The sequence below is a fragment of the Vipera berus genome, assembly GCF_964194415.1.
Source record: "Vipera berus genome assembly, chromosome: Z".
Taxonomy (NCBI): domain Eukaryota; kingdom Metazoa; phylum Chordata; class Lepidosauria; order Squamata; family Viperidae; genus Vipera; species Vipera berus.
Window position 1 is genome coordinate 22,268,171 of NC_138205.1, and position 22,744 is coordinate 22,290,914.

Consider the following 22,744-nt stretch of genomic DNA (forward strand, 5'->3'; position numbering starts at 1 on the left):
CTCATCCAGCTTTTCATCCATTATCTCAACTAATTGTTGCAATTGCTTTTCCATAATCTCTTGCATCACATTCTGCAAATCTTTAACTGTAAGGGCTGGTGCAGGTACGGGTGCAGGAGGCAATAAAGCTTGCAACGAAGACTGCTGCACCGGAGAAGCCCCGGCACTTCTAGAAACTTTAAAAGATGTAGCCGCCATTTTCACCCACTATTGTCTGCTACGCACTTTCACTTTCAAGCTCAGCAAAATCCATTGAGTTAAAGATCAAAAGTCCACTTTCACCTGAATCTCCTGTATCGCTCTGCCTGCATCCTAGTTCTCCAAAGTTCTTTCTTGCTAGCAGGGATGGTTGCAGACACCCTGTTCTGCTCCAAAAAGCCCGGAGCAGAAGTGCCTCACAGTCTGGAGCATACCCAAACTTCGGGGGGGTTCAATCCTTCAGCCGCCAAAACTTTAAGTTTTGGCGGCCCCGGAGAGCTCTACCCCTACCTGGGCGCTCACCCCCTCCTCTTCTCCCGAGGAGGGGGCTTCCGAGCCGCTGAAACAGCTGATCAGCGCTGTTTTCGGCGGCTCTATGGAGCCGCGGGGCTGACAGCCTAAGAATGGCTGCCTCCGGCGACGCCTTGCCATCCGGAAGCCAAGGAGGAAACTTTCTGACCATGTTAATAGCTAAGAATACTACAATAGGTACCAGGAAATGCATTACAATTTACAGATATTACAGCACTTATCAATCTTTTTTCTCTACTCTTGGTCTGTTCATAGATCATTTTAGAGAGCTGGTCCACAGCTTAGGTTTAATAACATAGACATAGAAATAAAAGTTTCAATGAAGGAATAGGGGTAGAGTTGGCAAAATGTATACAGACAATTAACTAAAGATACTATTTTTTAAAAAAAACTTCTATTATGAATACAGAAACAGAATTCTACCCTTAGAAAAATTGATCAAGAATATAAAAAATAATTTTTATCATTCTTTTCTTCTAATTAGTTGTTCCCTGTTATTCAGCTCTGGTCGCAACACAATGACATAGCATTTAGGGAAAAAAATGCAACTTAGAAGCCCAGCACCAGAGGTTAAGATGGAAAAGATCTTCACAGCCACCATGTATTTCCCTTTGGAGCTCATGTATGCTGGGACAAAAGACAACCAAACACTGCAAAAGACCAACATGCTGAAGGTGATGAACTTAGCTTCATTGAAACTGTCTGGTAACTTTCTAGCAAGAAAAGCTGTTGTGAAGCTGATAAGAGCCAGGAAACCCATATAGCCAAGGACACAATAAAACATGATTACAGAACCTTCATTACATTGTAGTACAATTTCTTCAGGCACCGAGACCATATCAACATCTGGGAAAGGGGGAGTCATTGCCAGCCACAAAGTGCATATGTTTGCTTGGATCAGGGAGCAGGAAACAACAATGGCACTGGTTAATTTCTTTCCCACCCACTTCCTCATTCTGGAACCTGGTTTGGTAGCCATAAATGCTAGAATCACTGTGATGGTTTTTGCCAAGATAGAAGAAATAGCCACTGAGAAGACCATTCCAAAAGTTGTTTGTTGCAAAAGACAAGTCACTTTTCTAGGCTGGCCAATGAATAGGAGTCCAGAAAGGAAGCAGAGCAGGAGAGAGATGAGGAGGATGTAGGTCAGATCCCGGTTGTTGGCTATGACGATGGGAGTGTTGTGGTTCTTCACAAATATTCCTAGCACCAGAACTGTGACTAGGGAAAAAGAGTGTGCAAGACAGGCTAAACTCAACCCTAAAGGTTCTTTGTAAGTTAAGAAACTGACAATTTTGGGAACACAGAAGTCTTTTCTTGTGTTGGGATAATAGTCATCTTTGCATCTAACGCATTCATTTTTGTCTAAAAAAGAAGAAAATATTTTATGTTTATCTTGCAAGCATGTCATTAATATGAACAGTGTCCTATAACAGTAATAAAACAACTTTTTAAACAAAAAAGTTGGTTTATAGAAAGTCTCTGAGCTCACTGATTATTGATAAATTTTGCATATAATTATCTTTTTATCTTTTGAATTTTATTTTAAATTAAGAATTTGTCTACATGAAGAGTAGAAGCATAGGCATACTATAACAACAACATTGGAAGAGTGAGACAATGTTCAAACTCAGTGAAAGAAAATAATCAAGGCAATTAACACCTAACAATTCCAGATATTAGATACACAGCTGGACTGGTGGACTAGATTAAAATTGAACTAGAAGCCCTGGACAGGGAGTCCAGAAAAATAATGATACTGACAGAAGAGAATATTTGAAGCCCAGGGTTGAACTGTGGGGTTCTTGGTGCTCTCTGAACTGTCAGAGCTGATAGTTCCTTGTTTGGGTATTGTTTCCTGCTTAATTGTTGGTATAGTATTAATGTTGGTGTTAATCTCTTCTGGGTATTGATTGATGGCATGGAGATGTACCTTTTGAAATGGTATATAGATGTTGTTTATCTCTATGTGCCTGTTGATGGCTGATTTGTCTGGGTGCCAGGTTTCCAGGAATTCTCTATCATTTTTGGACTTAGCTTGCTCTGGGATGTTCATGGTTTCCCAGTTAAAACTATGATGAAGTCTGTCCATGTGTTATGCAATTAAGGAGTTTTCATTATGTCTTTTGATTTCTAATTGGTGTTCATGGATATGCTAGTCTTCTACCTGTCTGTCCTACATAGGATTGCATTACAATCCTTACACTGTATGTTGTAGGTATCTCCTGTTTTCTTTTCTTAGGCTATGGGTCTTTTGGTTTACTTAAGATGTTTTGGAGGGCTTTAGTTTGTTTGTGTACTATCATGGTGTCATGTGGTTCTAATAGTCTACTGGTTGTTTCTGAACTGTTTTCATGTACCCTGTTCACAGATTGTATTGGTTGTGCTATAGTGGGTTAAATGTCAGGCAGTTTTTGATAAAGTTGCATGGGTCTACGTTTTGTTGGAAGATGTAGAGATGATCTGTTTCTTTTTCCTGATGTTCAGGGTTGCTGCAGTGTATTCATGCTCATTTAATAGTGTTCTTACAGAACTTTTCTTGTGGTAATTTGGGTTGCTACTTTAGTAGTGGAGCATTTGATCAATGAAGGTGGTTTTATGATAGACTTGTGTTTCTAATTTGATGACATTGCCTCTGCTGATGACAATATATAGGAAGGGGAATGCATTGCTGCTTTCTTCTTCCCTTTGAAGATGTTGTTGATAGTTTCATGTGTCCAAATATACCAAATACACTAAGATGTAAATACCCAGAATCATGGATTTCATCAACCTTTGCCTTACCACCTACTTTCAGTTTGATGGACATATATACCAACAAATTGGAGGAACACCCATGAGATCAGCTCTCAGACTCATAGAAGAGATCATAATGCAATGCATAGAAATTCCCATGCAAACAACTCAAAATACGGATCCAGTATGTAGATAATACCTCTATCATGATAAAAAAGGAACAACTTGAAAAAACACATGAAAGTATCAACAACACCTTCAAAGGAATATTTCTAAGAAATATCATTTGCCTGCAAGCAAGAACTGGTGGGAACAACAACATAAACAAAGTATTAGAAAATAAAGTCTGGGACTTTAGAATACAAACAGAGAAGCACCTGCCACAAAACACCCCACACTTAACTGTCAAGAATAGGGGTCTTCAAACTTGGTCCTTTTATGACTTGTGGACTTCAACTCCCAGAATTTCTTAGCCAGCATGCAAGTCATAAAAGGGCCATGTTTGAAGACCCCTGGTCAAGAAGAAACACAAAAAATAATGATCTAAATAGTGTTCACAGAGAGGAGCATATATGCAAGTACATTTCATAAATTCCTCAATGACAGATGTTAATTAAAAAAGATTGATTCTTGAAAGTAGGAAATAGTTACTCATGATTCATGAGCAAACTATGTCTAAACTTCTATTGAGCAGAATCTATTAATCCATTGGTTTGAGAAGTGACTTATTAACATATCACAGCTTCCTACTATCTGGAGTAACTCAAAACACAGTATACAGTATACAGGTAGTCCTAGACTTACAGACATTTTTGGTGACCATTCAAATTTACAACAGCATTGAAAAAACTATTTTTCACACTTACAACTATTGCAGCATCCCTGTGATCACATGATCAAAATTCAAATGCTTGGCAATTGGCATGCATTTATGATGGTTGCAGTATCCTGAGGTCATGTGATCCCTTTTGTGACCTTCTGACAAACAAAGTCAATGGAGAAGCCAGATTTACTTAACAACCTTGTTACTAACTTAACTGCAGTGATTCATTTAACAACTGTCACAAGAAAGGTGGGTAAAATTGGACAAAACTCATTTAATAGCTGTCTTGCTTAGCAATGAAAATTTTGGGCTCATAAGTTGAGGATTTTTAAATTGTGTTCATAAGTTGAAGACTACATGTACTTTATTTTTATGCAAATTCATTTCAGATAACCCAGATCAAATGATTTTTTTTTTACCATTCTCAGTTGAAATGCTCCCATCTGGGCATGGGATGCAATCATAGCAGCAAAACGGCTGTCCTTCCTTGACTTTCTTGCTGGAACCTGGATAACAACTCTCAGTACAGACAGAAATAGGCTGCACCTAGGAATGAAAGAAAATAACAATAGTCTGAAGAAGGCATACATTTTTTGTCATCATTTAATGTACACATTAATTTCTTTCTGTTCCATAACACTTTTGCTTGTGTTTATCCATCAATGTACTTTGAAGAAAGGCTCCCCCATTAATTCCTTTAAAGGCAATAAACAAATATAGTAAACCAGGTCTCTAACAAAATTATTGTCTTGCAACAAAAGAGTTAACTTCCATTTCTCAAATGGCAACTAAGTAAGGCAGTTGCTAAGATTGAGTCATGTCAATTTGTTTTTGCTACAGTTTTTAAGTGAATCACTTTAGTTGTTAAGTAAATCAAGTGGTTGTTACATTAATCCAGCTTCCCCATTTGACTTTGGTTGGAAGCTGGCTGGGAAGATCACAAATGGTGATCATGTAACCTCAAGATCCTGTAATCATTATAAATACCATATCACATACTGTAACCATCATGAATACAATATTGGATCCTGTAACCATCATAAATACCATATCAGATCCTGTAACCATTATACATACCAGAAAATCAAATAAAAAAAGAAATCAAATAAACAAAAAAAATACCAACTGCCAAGTGCCCAAATTTTGCTCATGTGATCATGGGGGATGCAGCAGTGATTGTTAGTGTGAGGACCAATTGGCACTGTATCTTTGAACAGTTACTAAACAAAGTTGAGGACTACCTGTACCTGCCAGTATAGATGAAATCACAGATTTCAAATTTAAAAGAGCAAAGGTCCCAATATTAAGAAAGTTTAAACCAACATTTACAAGTGTAGAACAACCCAATTGCATTTCATACCAATTTTCAGTAATAGATATAATAATATACTTTTGTTTCAGACATAATTAGCAGAGGTAGCCATCTAAGCAGATATGAGTAAGATCTCGTCATATGAGCTGACATAAAACTTATTAATATCAATGTTTCATGTACATCAAGCATCGTCTAGAAAATGAACATCAGAATACAAGTCAGAATTAATTCAGAACCACGTGGGATAACTGGACCTTACCTGGTTGAACAAAACGTGCCATGTAATTAGGTCATCATTGATAGTTAAACCTTGATCTGGAGGAGCTAGGTGATCCACCTTCCCAACTTTTGCCCGAAGAAATGATTTGTTTGGGAAAGCAATCCAGTTGATAATATCAAATCCAGCTCTTATTATGCCATTTTGGTCAAAGGAGATTTGGTCCCCAGCACTATTGTTAAAAGACACTCCTCTTAGAAAGTAATGAAGCTAAACAAACAAACAAACAAACAAACAAACAAAATGCAAGAGTTTTTGCAAAGTTAAACTACTCATCCCTATGATGGTAGTTTTCATAGCAGAAAAAAAAGATATACAACTGTATTCTTTGTTGATATCTTTTACATTTATTGTCACTGAATCACACACACATAGACCATGGAACAATAGAGTTGGAAGGGACTTTGCAGGTCTTCTAGTCGAGCAGGAGACCCTATACCAGGGGTGTCAAACTGCTGGCCCCCGGGCCAGATGCGTCATGCTGAAACTGCTCCCACTCTATTGCTGGCAATGGAAAAAAAAGTTGTGATGCATTGCGACATGTCACATGATATTGCGAGTTTGATACCCCTGCCCTATACCATTTTAGATAAATGATTTTACAGTCTCTTTTTGAAAGCCTCCAGTGATAGAGCACCTACAACTTCTGAAGGCAAGTTGTTCCACTGTTGATTGCTCTCACCATTAGGAAATTTCTCCTTAGTTCTATGTTGCTTCTCTCCTTGGTTAGTTTCCATTGATTGTTTCTCATCTTGTCTTTTGGTGCTTTGGAAAATAGTTTGATCCTGTCATCTTTGCAGGAGCCCCTCAAATATTGGAACACTGCTGTCATGTCTCTCTCTCACACAGAGTGAGACACACATGCACAAACATACAGAGACAGACAGACAGATACAGACACAGGCATAGACAGACAAACACAGTTCAATGAGACATTCAGTAGACTGAGTTTTATAATGTTATTCTCATAAATATAACTTTAACATCCTAAACGTCATAGAGAGGGACTCAATAGAATTCAAAATAAAACATTCAGATAGTAACAATGGAAAGGAATTATTGTGACAAAGCTATGAGCTGTTATTTCATATTCAGGAGATGGGAAAGCAGATGAAATGCAGATGCAGGCTTACCAACATACTTAGATGGATGGTGCTCTGGCAAATGAGGATATTGATCACCTGTAACACCTGTATTACCTGTATGATATCTTGTTTATGATTTTTTTCTCCTCTTCTGACCCTCATTGCTCTGTGTTTATATCTAGATGTGGATATGGCATGGAAAGCATGAGCTATTGCATAAATACCATTGTAGATACTGTAACTATGGCCGGTCATGTCTATTTCGAAAATAGGGGCAGGAAGGCTCTTCAGGTTCTCTGTCCCAGTACAAATGTCTTCAGGCACATCACTCACAACCTCATTTGAGAACACACAATTGAAAGCGTCTTGCCAAAACTGACTGATAAACCCATTTTCCTTTCTACTGACGATGGGGTTTTGTTTTGCAACAAACGACCGAAACTCTGGTAGATAAGCAGAGGGAATTGAGAAGGAGAGAGCACCATGGACTATTTCCGTACTCCAGGAGCGTTGAAATGCTGAGGAAGTCAGCGCTATCTGGGCTGTCATTATCCACACAATACCTTTTGGTCTAGTTCTTGTCTTTTCTATAGTTGGTATATATTGCAACCATCTCAAAAATATCATGGTGAAGGATTCCCCATAGATCACAAACGCATTGGCTTTACTACCCATGACTTGATCATATATTTTTACTCCTTTATGAAGCATATCATAAAGTCCACCTATATCACTAAATTTAGCAATTTTTTCAATGAAAGAGTAACAAATCCCTCTTTTGGAAAAAACTGGAATCACAGTTTGTACAAATTTTTCACTTTGGTCATCGTCCATGGTAAGGATCCCAATCCATGTCCACCTAAAATGTAGGAGCAGTGAGACAATTCCTGCATACTGAAGTGGATCTGGGGGAACCATCTGGTAAAATGTGAGCTCTGGAGATTTTTCATTCATCAATGGAGCCAAGCCATAAATAAGCTAGAGAAAAGTGGGTGAAAATAAGAACAGCATGTATAGAACCCTTACAATGTAAATAAAATATATTAAGAATCCTACCAATACTTATATAAACCGACCTTCGACATGCTTAGTTGAAATCCTATTTCAGTTCCTGCTGTATTTAGTGTATGCATTGTTTTGTCATAAATCTTAGGATGGTGCCTTAAATTTAGAACTCATTGAAACATCCTTTCAAACTCATCCTAATGATGTTAAATTGTGTAGGACAATTCTGAAATGTTTTACTAAGAGTCAAAATGATTTAGAGAGATGCAGTATATTTTTGAGCCCCTGATTTATGAAAGAACTTGGATCCTTCTTCCTTATTTCAGTAGAATTTGGAGATATTCACCGAGAGGCAAGGAAAGATGCATTCTGCTTCCAATTTTTATCTGATTTACAGCAATATTTTGGCTGTTACCTCATTTTAAGTCTTAGTTACTTTATCTGACTTGTAGGATATTCCTTTCAGCCTTCCTGTTCTGAGTATTTATAGATCTGTTCCTGTTGATTCCCAATTTCCTGCATCTTTGTTCCTAAGAAAGCCATTATTTCCTTTCTGTCACCTCCAGTTTCTGCTTGCCTTGCGCTCCACAAATGTAAAGTGTAGTCTGGAATCAATATGTCATGTAAGCATGTAATTTAGACTATTTATTGATATAATATATATCCAAAGAAAATGGTCAGATTTTTTAAATAATATTGTAGAAATGGAATATAAGTTCATTTTCAGAAGGATCAAACCTTAACAATGAAACTCTTGTGAATGAGACATTAGAGGGTGAAAGGTGTTTCTATCTTTAATAAGAGCAAACTTTTAAAACCTTTTTTTAGTTTGAGAAGTCACTGCCAGTCATTGGTCCCTTCTTTTATAAGCACTGCCTTGAAAGGGATATTTAAATTTAATAATATTTTGTTCTGTAGCAATTGAAACTACCTAACTAAATGTTTGCAGGATTTATGTATGTTAAATTTCATATATGTTGTAAAAAATATATCCTACCTGTGGAATTTTATAGATATCCAACATGGTGGACACATGAAGAGAGATTTCAGCATCTAATCCCCCAAGAACAGATACTAAATTATTATGGCTGTTGCAGCTGTAATTGGGAATCAGTCTCTCCATTGATGAAAGAAACAGCATTGTAGCCTGGTATGTCCTTTGAGCATTGTCATAGCTGTCATAAATATGGAAACCCAAGGTGAGATTGGGTAAGATTTGAAGGTTTTCATTTATCTCCTTTATAGCAAATGCCATAGCCAGGATGTGTTGGAAATTCTTAGCAACGGGGCTACAATGAGAGAATATGAATAGAGGTAAATAATACCAGACTTCATTCTCTGCATCTCTTGAAGTAACAATATTGAATTAGTACAAATTGACAGCAATATATAACTTTTTCCCAGATACCATATTCAGGTATATATATACACACATATGGACAGCATCCATGGAACTTTATTAGGCAACATACAAAAGGATGGGGATAAAAACATTCATATATGTAAATGTTTTTACAATTATTTGTACTGATTATATAAATGAACTGAATTACATTCAAAATAAGGAACTGAAGGAATCTGAAAAGTACTTAAAACTCAGAATAAATGGTTTTCAAAGGTACAGCTATTTAAGCTCCTGCAAATAGCTAGGATTACACATATTAGCATTTCTATAAAAGTTTCTGGATTACTTGTGTTTCTGTGAGAAAGAAGATTGCTTTTCCAGGGGATTTTTAAAATTATCAATAAATATTTCCCAGACAGAAAACCATATTGAAACTGGAAGGGCATTTTTTTTTAAAAAAATATATATGTAAGAAGGTAGCATCATGAGAGACCAGGCAGGAGAAAGCAAGGAAGACAATGGAAATATTACAGGAAGAAATAGGTTTAAATTAGACTTCTATTATCTAAGCATCCACTTATTTAATTCCTACCCATCTTCAAAAAACTGGGAATCAAAATCACAAATATGGAGGATCTTAAGATTTTGGAATGTTGTTTTAAATGTGTGAATACTTTCCAAACTATATTTCTCAGTATCTCCTTAGTGTTAGCCAATAATTAGGGCCAGATATTACTATTTCAGTGACTGAAATCTCTGAAAGACAATTAAATGGACAATTCCTTACATAAAATCTCCAGGCATTGCTGATGGGGGAGGTTTGGTTAAGCTGATTTCTTTGAAGACAATTGCAGCCTGTGAAACAATGCCACCAACCATAAGGTCTCCCAGATGATGGTATTTGTGATATGGAGTGTGTGGATTATGCATGCTACATCTGTCACTCTTGCACACCATGGGAGGAAGTAGTACTAGTAGGAACACTAATAAAAATGCCATCCTCAGTGCAAAGGCAAATGATAAAATTCCCTTTTCTTCTAGGTCCCAGCCATTACTGTATCTGTGGTTAATACTGCCTGACTTGAATGGTGCCTCAATCTCCTGATAGAGTCTGAACCTCAGACTGCCTAGCATTAGCGTTATGGATCCTTACCTGTCCATAATCTTGTCTCTTCTCTGTAGCTCTAAATGGCATCAGTGTTTATGCATATATATCTCAAGAGAGAAAAAGTAGCAACAATCTTAGTTGTAAGCTTTGTTTTGTGAGCAGTGAACTCCATAGTGAAGAAGCAGAATAAAATGCAAAACTTTAGATTCAAAACAGAAAAGCTATTATTAAGTCGTACTTCCATTCCCAAATGATTTGCGGATGAAGTAGCATTCCCCTTAGGTTAGCAAAGAGAAGTATGTTAACAGTATACAGGTTCACAGTTACATTTGAAAGATTCCCCCCTCCCAATTTATTAACTTGGGAATAGAAAAATACTGCCTTACCTGGACAATTTCCATATACATGATTGTGCCAGTCATTCATGTCTGCAATAAATAAATAAATAAATAAATGTTTTTATCTCAGAAAGATGATGAAATAGAATTCAGAACTTTGGTAATATTTGGTTTTTCTAATTCTAGGACATTGCTGATATAATCTAGACTGCACAGCTTGCATGCTATGGGATGCTCAAAGATTTACCAATGTTATGCCTTGGTTGCACAAGCTGTAGTGACTCCCAGTTTCCTTCTCAATTTGATTCAAGATGCTGGTTATCAGCTCTAAAAACCTACATGACATGGGACCTGGTTATTTGCAGAATTAGCTCTCCCTAAGAATATCTGCCTGTGCCACTAGATCTGATGGAGTATGCATGCACCAAATCACTTTCCTGAAATCCTGCTGCCTGGTGGGATTTTGGAAATTGGCCTTTTCAGGGACTGCCTTAGCTTATAGAAAAACTTCATTTGGGTCCACATCCTTTAAGCCTTTTGGAAAGCCATTAGAACCTGGCTTTTTAGCAAAATGCTGGGGAAAGTTTTTATAGATCAAGAGTCCCCAACCTTTTTTGGTTCTGCAGACTGGCGGCAGTGACTTCAGCGGCACCCACACCTAAATCCTGCACATGAGCAAATGAAGCTTCGTGTGCTTGCCTGCCACTTTGGCAACCCAGTTCCCAATGGGCCGTGGCCAGGTAGCAGGCCAGAGCTGGGAGGGTTGGAGATCCCTGCTATAAATGGAAAGTAAAAATTCTATAAAAATAAAATATGGATTTTATATAGAGAGAAAGTATGGAATGAAGGCAACTGGAGCTTGCTGCAGTGCCTCTCAAGGGGACATTTAAGGTGCAAGGTTTTTGTTTCATTGTTTTTACTGTTTTATGGTTGTTTGATACTATTTATTTATTTGTTTGTTTATTTATTGGTTGTCCATCTTACCACAGGGTAACGCTGGACAGTTTTATTGTTGCTACTGTTTTCATTTTTCTAATGTTGGTCAAATAGAATTTTTGCTGCAGTTAGTACGTGTAAAATTAAATATATACAGTCTTTCTCATAATTTGCTCCTATTATTCCTAACAAAAATAATTCTGGCTTAAAGTCTATTTGTTCCATTTTTTCCAACCATAAGTGTATTTTTAACCAAAATCTTTTTGCTTTAGGGCATGTCCACCAGATATGATAATAGGTTCCTGGTCTTTGTTTACATTTCCAACACTTGTTTGAAGTATTTTTAAACATTTTTGCTAATCTCACTGGTGTCAGATGCCATCTGTAAAACATTTTATATAAGTTTTCTTTATATGCCACTGCTTTAGTTAATTTAACATTTCTTTCCCATAACTTTTGCCAGTCTTCTAATTCTATATTATATCCAAAGTTCTTTGCCCATATTATCATTGTTTCTTCTACTTGTTTTTCCTCCATCTTTAAGCTTAACAGATATTTATAGAGTTTCTTAATCAACTTTTTATCTGTTTTTAACAGTATCTGGTCAAATTGTGTCTGTTCTTTATAAAATCCCAGTGTTTTAACATCTTCTTCATATTTCATTTGGATTTGCAAATATGGCCACCATGCTAGATCAATACCTTGTTCTTGTAAATCTCGTCTGTCTTTCAATTTTCCTTCATTGTCCAAGTTATCTTTGTAATTAATTAAATTTGGGTAAGCAAAAGCTTCCATTGTTGAAAGCCATTCAGGTATCTTGATATAAATTTTCGCTTTTATTTTTCCCCGCTTTTATAATAAAGTGCATTTCTTATAAAATGTTTTTGAAAGTATCTATGCATTTTATTCTTCCCATACCACAGAAAGGCATGCCAACCAATTTGTAGGTCATGCCCCTCTAGGTATAATAACATTACACTACATTTAATTCATTCTTTAAGCCATGTTAAAATAGTTGCTTGGTAGTATAACATCGAGTCCAGCAGTCCAAATCCTCCACTTTATTTTGCTTCTTGTAGCACTTTCAGTCTAATTCTAGATTTTTTTTCCTTGCTAGATAAATTTCAGTATTGTTGTCTTCAGTTCATCAAAAAAGACTTTTCCCAGTCTTACAGTTTGAAATAGAAAGAGTATTTTTGGTGAGATATTCATTTTCACTGTTGCTATTCTCCCCAGCATTGAAAGTTGTAACTTTTTCCACTTTTCCACATCCAATTTTATTTGTTTTAGCAATATTACATAATTATCTTCTTTTATTGTTACACATCTTGTTGTTAGATAAATTCCCAAGTATTTAACTTTTTTTTAATTATTTGAAGATTTGGGTTTTTTTGCTAGTTGTTTTTTTTGTTTTTTGTTAATTTTTTTGTTAGCACTTTAGTCTTTTCTGTTTATTTTCAACCCTGCCACTTCTCCAAATTTTTCTATTTTCTCCATAAGTTCAGTGTTTGTTTCAAGTGGATCTTCCAATATAAAAACCAAGTCATCTGCAAATGTTTATAGTTTATACCTTTTGAATCTTGCAGCTTATTCATCAGTTTTTTGTCTTTTTTCCCAATCTTTATGCTAACCTTCTCTCCAATTTGTTGGCATTTTCAAAAAAGTTCTGTTTAGCCCTTTTAATCTGTTGAGCTATTATTTCTATCTCAGCTAGATTTAATTTTTGTTTTATTATCTCCATTTGTTTCTTAAGTATTTTCTTTTGTGGGGCATTGTGTTGTTTATTATTTATTAATCTGAAAGATTTCTTTCTGTCATTTATTCTTAGAGTTCTAAGCATGCTACAATATCAACAAAGTACAAATGGATTTTTTTTAAAAGGGTGACATGAAAATGTTGTTAAAAAGTGGAACTATTTAATATTAAAATTATAGCATCTGAAAGAAGCAAGGAACTTCAGCAACTTCTGGATAGTTGTCAATGAGGAAATGGAACTGATCCCCTCAAAAGAGTTTTTTAGGATTTTGAGAAACCATCATGTCAGACTGGAATGGGGATTAATCTGTTTTTAAGGGATGATGTAGGTTTTTTGATTTGGATTATTGGGTTTTGTGAGGTGAACGAAGATCTTGTTGATAAGATCAGGATCTACTTTCAATTATTCTTCATCTCTCACATAAGCTGGTTGTTTCAGGATTGTAGATGGCTGGCCATACCTGTTATGTATTGGGATAAGTTGCTTGTAAACTGTGTGTGCAATGGTTAACAGCCATTACGGTTAAACTCCAGACAGCTTGTCTCCAGAGTTGTTACTTACATTTCAGGTGGGAAGTTACTGTTTAAACTCATTGGCTGCCGACTAGTGGCAGACCAGATAAATAGAAGCCGAGCAGCATTTGGGGCTACTTCTGTCTTTACTGAATAAATGTGTTGCTCTTTCACCATTCTGCCTCATTAATGCCTCACCAAACTGAGAACATAACAGTGGCAACGAAGGTGAGATGTGCTGCTTAAGAGAAGACAGAAGACACTAGGGGGTGAGACCAGCACCTGAGCCTGGCTGAAACTACGGTCCCTCCCCTCGGTCTGCCAGAAAGTCATGCTGGAGACCACCATGCCCTGAGGATCCATCCTAGGGCTAGCACAGCAGCACGAGGCATTGCAAAAACGAAGAAAAACTCACCATGGCCAAGGTCGGAAAATTGGCAGAATTCGATGTGACACATCCCAAGAGGTAGAGTTCTTACATCTCCTGTATCGAGAATTATCTGCGTGCTAACCAGGTTAGCGAAGATGGCTTGAAGGCTGCAACACTCCTATGCATGTGTGGCCTGGCTACATTTGACATAGCTGAGAAACTGGTAGCCCCAGCTACACTCGAGTCAGTCACCTATGCAGATCTTAAAAAGAAGCTCAAAGCTCTCTGTAATCACATGCCAGCATGCGTTTGAGCAGTGGGAGCAGCAGCCAGGAGGGTCTGCCATTGAGTTCATAGCCATCCTACATCAGGCATCCCGGCTATGCAACTTTGCAGATCTTGAAGAAAGACTGCAAGACCGATTAGTCTGTGGATTGTGGAATCGAGATCTCCAACAGAAATTATTTGCTAAAGAGACTCTTACATTCCAAGGTGTCCTGAAGGAGGTGATGGCTGATGAAGCTGCCAGAGGAGCTGTCAAGTTTTTACAGCCCTCCAAGATTGCTCCCAGCCCAGAAACTGTCCACCACGAGGACGCCGAAAGAACAAAAGACACCGACACAGATCTTGAGGTTGATCAGCTTCAGAAGAAGCCAGAGAGGAACAAGCAGCTGTTTGAGAAGGCAGTTCCCTTCACTTGATGTGCGGGCTGTGGAGGCCATTATAGATGCTCGGAGTGCAGGTTTCACACAGCAAGCAAGGCCACATTGCCGGCATCTGCAGAGATTGCCAGGGGGACATACCACATGAAGAAGTATTCAGGAAAGGTACTGGGGCCCCTGAGCAACACAAAGTCGACTATTGGTCCAGCCGAAGGAGCGTGTTCAGAACTGGCACCCATCGCCCCCTTAAAGAGAAGCTTAGGCTAAAAGTCAAGCTTCAGGGAGTCCCATGTAACATGGAACTGGATTCTGGGTCAGCCCTATCTATAGTTTCCCAAGGTACCTTTAACCACATATGTAGTCACAGCGGTAAATGAGTAAACCTCAGACCATCTAACCTGTTGCTGATGGATTTCCAAAACTCCCGCATAGCTGTTAAAGGAGAAGCTATGCTCAATGTGCAGTTCAAGGGGTTTGATGGTCCATTGGATGTTGTGATTGTCGAGGGTCATTGCACAAGCCCCATCGGCCTAGACTGGTTTGATGCCTCTGGCATCCAAGTAACTGGCATTCACAAAATGCAAGCTGTGGACCTGTCGGCAGTTTGCCAAGAGTTTGCTGATATGTTCAGCCCAAATGTAGGAAAATACAAAGGACCTCCAATTGCCCTCCACCTTGATTCTACCGTAATCCCAATACAGATCAGGCCTCATAGAGTGCCTTTTGCCCTCAAGCCCAAAATTGATGCAGAGCTGGAAAAGCTGGTGCAACAGGGGGTATTGCAGCCAGTAGATAGTGGGGTGTGGGAGACCCCCATAGACACATCACTTAAGGCCAATGGAGAGGTGCACATATGCACAGATTATAAGTGCACTATTAACAGAGCAGTTCAACAACATGCATAACGGGAGCCTGTAGTCAGCCACATTTTGGCATCACTACAGGGAGGTCACGTATTTGCCAAATTAGACTTGGCACAGGCCTACCAGCAACTGCCTGTGGATGAGGCCATGGCAGAAGCTCAAACCATTGCCACCCACAGGGGAGTTTTCAAGATTAGGCGTTTACAGTTTGGGGTCAGTGTAGCCCCAGGGCTGTTTCAGGGAGTGATGGAGCATACATTTAAGAACATTCCAGGTGTGTGCCCCTACCTCAATGATGTCCTCATAGGGGAGTCAGAGGAGATTTTGGCTGAACAGCTCAAAGCTGTCCTTCAGCATTTCTGCAAAGCGGAGCTGAAGCTAAAAAGAGAAAAGTGCAAGATTGGGGTAAATTCAACAGAATTCCTCAGGTTCCGCATAGATGCCACAGGCATTCATCCGGCAGATTCCAAGCTTAAAGCAATCCAGCAGCCTCCCAGTCCTAAGTCTAAGGGGGAGCTTCAGGTCTTTCTTGGACTTCTGAATTTTTATCATGCATTTCTTCCACACAAGGCCATTACACCGTCTCTTGGACAAAAAGGCAAAGTGGCAGTGGACGAATGTCCATGAGAAAAGCTTCACGGCAGTCAAACCACTGCTGTCTTTGAACTCAGTACTCACCCATTTTCAGGAAAAGCTGCCTCTTTGCATCGCTTGTGATACATCTCCGTATGGGGTAGGGGCTGTGTTAAGTCGCTTGATGGCAGACGGGAGACAGGCTCCCATCGCTTATTATTCTAGGACACTGTCTTCAGCAGAATGCAATTACATGCAAATAGACAAGGAGGCACTGGCCATAGTGGCCTGTATTAAGAAGTTTCATGATTACTTGTATGGCCCCCACTTCATGGTCTTCATGGACCACAAGCCATTTGTGGGGTTATTCACCAAGAACAAACAGACACCTCAGATCTTATCCCCATGAACGTTGAGGTGGTCTATTTTCCTCTCAGCTTATAGTTACAGCCTGATTCACAAACCGGACAAAGAAATAGACCATGCAGACGGCCTCAGCAGGCTTCCCCTGCCATAATTAGAGCCAGATCCTACTATGGCTGCTTGCATCCTGGCTATCCAGGATTTTCCAGAGTCTCCCCTTCATGCTGGGAGTGTAGCTGTGGAAACAGCCACTGACAAGATGCTTAGCCACGTCTTGAACTGGGTGTAGACAGGAAAGCTTGAAAAATGTCAGGAGCCAAACTGCCAGAGTTTTTTCATGAGGAAGGATGAGCTTTCTGCCCATAAGGGGTGCATCCTTTGGGACAGTAGGGTCATAATCTCAAGCTCTTTGAGACCCAGGGTTTTAGAGTCTTTGGACGAGGGCCATCCAGGAATAGTCTGGATGAAGGCTCTCACGAGGAGCTACCTTTGGTGGCCTGGGCTGGATAAAGATATTGAGGCTCAAGTTCATATCTGTTTCACATGTCAGCAATCAAGGCCAGAAATGCCACAAGCTCCTGTCTACACACGCTCCATGGTCAAGAATCCACATTGACTTTGCCGGGCCCTTTCAGGGACAACTGTTGCTAGGTGGTGCACAGCCACTCTAAGCAGTTAGAGGTCACACCAGTCCCAAATATGACTACTGCCAGGACCATCCAGGAACTGCTCAGGATCTTTGCAACACATGGGCTACCCAACATGCTAGTCTTAGACAAAGGGGCTCAGTTTACCGCTACAGAATTCCAGTCTTTCCTGAGGGCTAATCTGATAAGGCCTGCCATTTCAGCCCCCTTTCACCTGGCCTCGAATGGCCAAGTGAAATGTATGGTCCATATGACCAAAGACTCCTTAAAGAGAATTGTAACCAGCGACTGGCAGCACAGACTAGCAGATTTCTTACTTTGCCAATGCACAGTGCCCTGCACATCAACAGGAAGAAGCCCAGCCGAACATAGATGGGGTCAGCGCTTAATTACTAAGCTGTTTTGGCTGCATCCAGAGTTGTCTCCGACACTGCACAGCCAAAAGCACTGTGACGCTTGCAAGTTGATGACTGGGTTTTGGCATGGAACTATGGTCCTGGGGAACTTGGGTCTACCAGAAAAGGCCAGCCAAAGGGACTTGGGTCGATCCGAAGCAAGATAAAAATGAATAGATCTCAATGGAATAATAAATCTGCACTTGATAAAGAAAACAGATGAATTGCCAATTTGTATACCAATTTTTTTTTATTTATTCTTTTTTTCCCCAAGAAAGAGTGAGCAAAAGAAGATGTTTTGGTCAATATTTTGGTCAACATTTTTGAAAAATATTTGTTTTATAATTTATAAAATTCTTGAGAATTTCCATATCCACTTTTCTTATCCTTTTTATGTTATACCAGATTCTTTATAGCACTGTATGAGTAAAATTTTTCCTATCTCTTTAATTTCATAAAGAAATATTTTTAAAATGATATTTCATTGCATGCAGATAGCTGTATCTATGCACATCCTATGGGGGAAATGTTTTAAACAATGGAACATAAATGGGAGAGACTTCTTTTTTTATTATTAAGCCTATCTTTAGCCTTGCATGACTCTTTCATGGGCTGCTTATTCTTTCCCCTTATGTGTGAGCACAGCCACTGTGCTGCACATTTTTCATAGTGAACTGATGCAGCAATACCTGCACATGGAAACCAGGACTGCAGTGGTTGATAAAGAGCCTTATGACTCTGTAGATAGATGGTATTGTTTTCATAATTAGAAACCACAGAAAGGACATTACAAATCAAAATCAGAATTGTTTTCTCTTCATTAAACTTTCTCTGTTGTTTAAATCAGGCCTTAAAACAATTACATAACATTTAGGAAGAAAGATGCAGCCCAGCAAACCAACACTAGAGGCCAAGATGGAAAATATCTCCACTGCTACCATGTACTTCCCCTTGGTGCTCAGGTAGGTTGGAACAAAGGATATCCAAACACTGCAGAAGACCAACATGCTGAAGGTGATGAACTTAGCTTCATTGAAAGTATCAGGTAATTTCCTGGCCATGAAGGCAACTATGAAACTAATAACAGCCAGGAAGCCCAAATAGCTTAAGACACTGTAGAACATAGTCACAGAACCTTGACTGCACTGCAGAATAATTTGTTCAGCTACCGAATCCATGTCAGCGTCTGGGAATGGGGGAGAGGTTGTTAGCCATGTCATGCAAATACCTATTTGAATAAAAGAACAGGAAATGACAATGGAGTTAGACAGTCTCTTTCCCACAAACATTCTCATCTTGGATCCTGGCTTGGTGGCCATAAAAGCCAGAACCACTGTGACGGTTTTTGCCAACACTGAAGAAACAGCCACTGCAAAGACAACCCCAAAAGTCGTTTGTTGCAGGAGACATACCATCTTCTCAGGATGACCAATGAACAGGAATGCAGAAAGGAAGCAGAGCAGGAGGGAGATGAGGAGAATGTAAGTGAGGTCTCGGTTGTTGGCAATGATGATAGGAGTGTTGTGGTTCTTCGCAAATATTGCAAGCACCACCACCGAGATCAAAGAAAAGAAAAGAACAAAGGAGACTAAACTGATTCCCAAAGGTTCCTCATAAGACAAAAATGTCAACGTTTTAGGAATACAGGAATCCTGATTGTTGTTTGGATAGCTTCCTTCTGGACACAAGTAACAATCGTTTGTATCTGAAAAATAAAATGATTTTATGACCATTTGTAGAATATAAAGTATATCAATAATATTATTTACATATTTTAAAAATATGCCCAATTCATTAAACCATTATTGTCTGTACACTTCAATTATTCTCTAGCCCAAAGGTGTCAAACACACCACGTCACGTGATGTGTCATGACGTATTGTGACTTTTTTTGCATTGCCAGAACTGGGGTGGGTGGACCCTCTGTGTGATGCAGCCGGCCCACAGGTCGGCAGTTTGACACCCCTGCTCTAACCCTTTAAGCAATCCGTTTAACGTCTGTGATATGTTTTAATTTGAAAACTTTGAATAGGTAAATTATCTTTAGAATTCTAATTCTTTATATAATTATATAATTATCCATATAATCTATGCATTTGAACTGGATAGGATAATAATAATCACCTGATTTCTCTTTAGCACGCCCTAACACTAAAATACTGTATCAGTCCTATTTAGAATACTGGTTAAAAAAGAGTCTTCAGGTACATAAGGCTGCATTTGGAAACTGCTACCATTTTGTGAGATAAATCCCAGCATAACATTTCTTACCCTCCTTCTCTGAAATTTTCCCATCTGGGCATGGAATGCAATCATAGCAACAAAACGGCTGCCCTTCCTTGATTTTCTTGCTGGTACCAGGACGACAACTCTCAGTACATATAGAAACAGGCTGGGACTGAAGGAGAAACAACAAACAAACAAAGATAGAGCAATTCTGAGCTATCCTGTCAGTTTAAGTTAGGATATAATTAATAATATATTTTTTAATCTGTATGCTTCTCAACTCAGTGGCTCATAACCACCAAACAAAGAAATTACAATGAAATTAATATGCATTTTATTTGTAAAATTGTTTAAATGCTGTCTTTTACTTATGTAGACACTGGCCTACTATGCACAGTATTGTCTACTCCTAACCCTAACCCTAACCCTAACCCTAACCCTAACTCTAACCCTAGCCCTAGCCCTAGCCCTAGCCCTAATCCTTTCCAAATATACAGTACATAACTGCTACTGTGACAATCTATTGTATTCAACTTTGCAGCTGTTTTGAAAAAACTGTACCAGCCATTCATGAAATTGTTCCATTGATCATTTTCAGTTACATAAAAATAATGTTTAACCCCGTCTTCTGGTTGATTCATCAAATATATGCCAGTCTCAAGCCTGGACAAATGGGGAAGGCTAGGGAAGATAATGGTGAACTACCTGTAAAAAATCTCAACAGATTTTTTTATGACAATAATATGACTCAGATATGGATACCCACAGTGAACCCTCCAGACTGGAGGGCAACCTGCAAGGTATAGAGAAGAGCAACGGCTACCTTTTGGTAGTCAGGGATTTTATGACATTGTTGAAGGAAAGGCTTCAGAAAGCCCAACAATTGATGGAAGCTACCAGGAAGGGACATTCTAAGTTCATGTTTGCTTGAGTGAAAATGATGCGATCCAGTTTTACAGCAAGCCAAGGAACTTTTAAAGAGGGCAATGGGAATGTACTAAGTGATCAGCAGAAGATCAAGAACAGATAGAAAAGATACACAGAAGGTCTCTGTAGCAATTTGACTTACTATCAAGATGACAATGATGACAGCCCAATTAATCATGAAAGAAGTAGAATGGGACATGGTGAAATTGCTGAACTGAAAGATCCAGGTATTGATGGGGCTGCCCTGTGTCAAGAGATATGGTCTATCTGTTAATGGCATCAGGACTGCAAAAGATCTGCTTTTAGCCCACTGGTAAACAAACGTGAGGCCAGAGACTGCTCCAACTATTCATGATTGCATTGATTTCTCATTCAAGTAAGATTCTGCTAAAGATTATTAAACAGAGGCTACAGAATGTCATTGATCAAGAATTACTTGATGTACAAGCTGGCTTTAGAAAGGGGTGCAGCACTCAAGATCAAACTGCCAATATTAGATGGCTCATGGAAAAGGCATGTGAATATCAAAAGGATCTATATATGTGTTTTATTGCTTACAGAAAAGTTTTTGACTGTGTAGAATGCCATAGGCAATTGGCGGCTTTGCATGATCAAGTGCAACCCACTTGATCAGACTCATCAGATCACTGTACACTTATCATGAGGCAACAATGAGAACATTCTATGGTGACACAGATTGGTTCAGGATCCGGAAGAGAGTTAGACAGAGATGTATTTTATCACCATTTTTGTTCAATTTTGTATGCTGAAGTGATCATGTGGAAATTTGATTTGGAACTGCCTGATGTTGGAATGAAGACTAAGGAAAGAACCACAAATAATTTGAAATACTCAAATGATACAACACTATTGGCTGGAAATAAGGAAGACCTGGAAAAAGGACCTAGAAAATCAAGGACAAAAGTGAAAAAGTAGAACTGAATCTTAACATCAGGAGATCTCATATCTATGTCATATCTACTTTAAGAATTTTTTATGGAAGGATATTAAAGTGATAAAGGGTGAAAATTTTCCATAACTTTGAGAAAGTGAGATATTTAAAATATTGGGCTGCTTAGGGAATGTACAGTATACCAAGTCTCTTAACAAGCTAGGATACTTGCAGAAATTGTGCATTGATTTACCTACTTATGTATATCAATCAAGCTGCATTTCAAGATATCTTTTATGGAAACATACCCCATGTGCAAAGGCTTCTTGGGGATAAGACCTTGTTCCACCATGTTTTGCTGGGACCTAATTTCCTGGGTGAAAAAGGAATCAACCAGAATAAATGGGACCAAGAACTGAGGTAGAAAATTTAATGTTAGAGACATTAAACAATCTCATACATCCAATGTTTAAGTTTGGGCACATTTGTCTCCAGGCAGAGTGCTGGAGATGTATAGTATTTTCCTTTTAGACTTTTCTTAGATCAGGATTAGATAGTCTCAAACAAAAATGGGCTGCTTGTTTCAGCTGTCTGGGTTGCATATAAAAGATGAGCCATCCAATTCCCATTTGAATTAATATCCATCCAAAGATAGTTAAAGCAGGCCTCCTTGCTCAATTTCTGTCTAATGATTTAGTTCAGAAATTGGGGTAAAAACATCATAAATTTTGTACAGTTGCAGTTTAATTGTAAACATTGATTCAAAAAGCACTTTTTGTATGTGTGTTACTGAAATAGCCAAAGAACAGATTCAAATAAGATTAATCAAATCACTCTGTTCATTCATTCTATAATTTATACATTAAAATTTGAAGAAAAGAATGTATGAGAAACCCACAATTATGGAATACAATATTAAAAAGCAAAATTTCAACTATTTGGTTTTTTAAAAAAATAAAATGCTATCTGACATTAGACAGGATGTGCAGTAAAAGTTAGCCCGGAAGGAAGACCCTTACTGGGGGACTTAGCAAATGATGTCGGACATTGGAATGGAGAGGGAGGAACCTGCAATGGGTG

General features: G+C 38.5%; 2 protein-coding genes across 2 annotated transcripts in view; both read right to left on the reverse strand.

Moving 5' to 3' along the window:
- Window positions 1–973: 973 nt before the first annotated feature.
- The window catches only part of LOC308678705 (vomeronasal type-2 receptor 26-like), a gene marked incomplete at both ends in the record, with an annotated part of 38,461 nt that continues 16,690 nt past the window's right edge, over window positions 974–22,744 (reverse strand). The window contains 2 exons of the mRNA XM_081345942.1: window positions 974–1,875; window positions 4,489–4,615. Of these exons, the coding sequence (XP_081202068.1) occupies window positions 974–1,875; window positions 4,489–4,615 (1,029 nt within the window). The remainder of the gene's footprint in view (window positions 1,876–4,488; window positions 4,616–22,744) is intronic.
- Window positions 18,420–21,052, reverse strand: LOC308677786 (vomeronasal type-2 receptor 26-like; the record flags this gene model as incomplete). The annotated part of the gene is made up of 3 exons (XM_081344482.1): window positions 18,420–19,324; window positions 19,891–20,017; window positions 20,915–21,052. The coding sequence occupies 3 exons, from the start codon at window positions 21,050–21,052 to the stop codon at window positions 18,420–18,422; spliced, it is 1,170 nt and encodes a 389-aa protein (XP_081200608.1).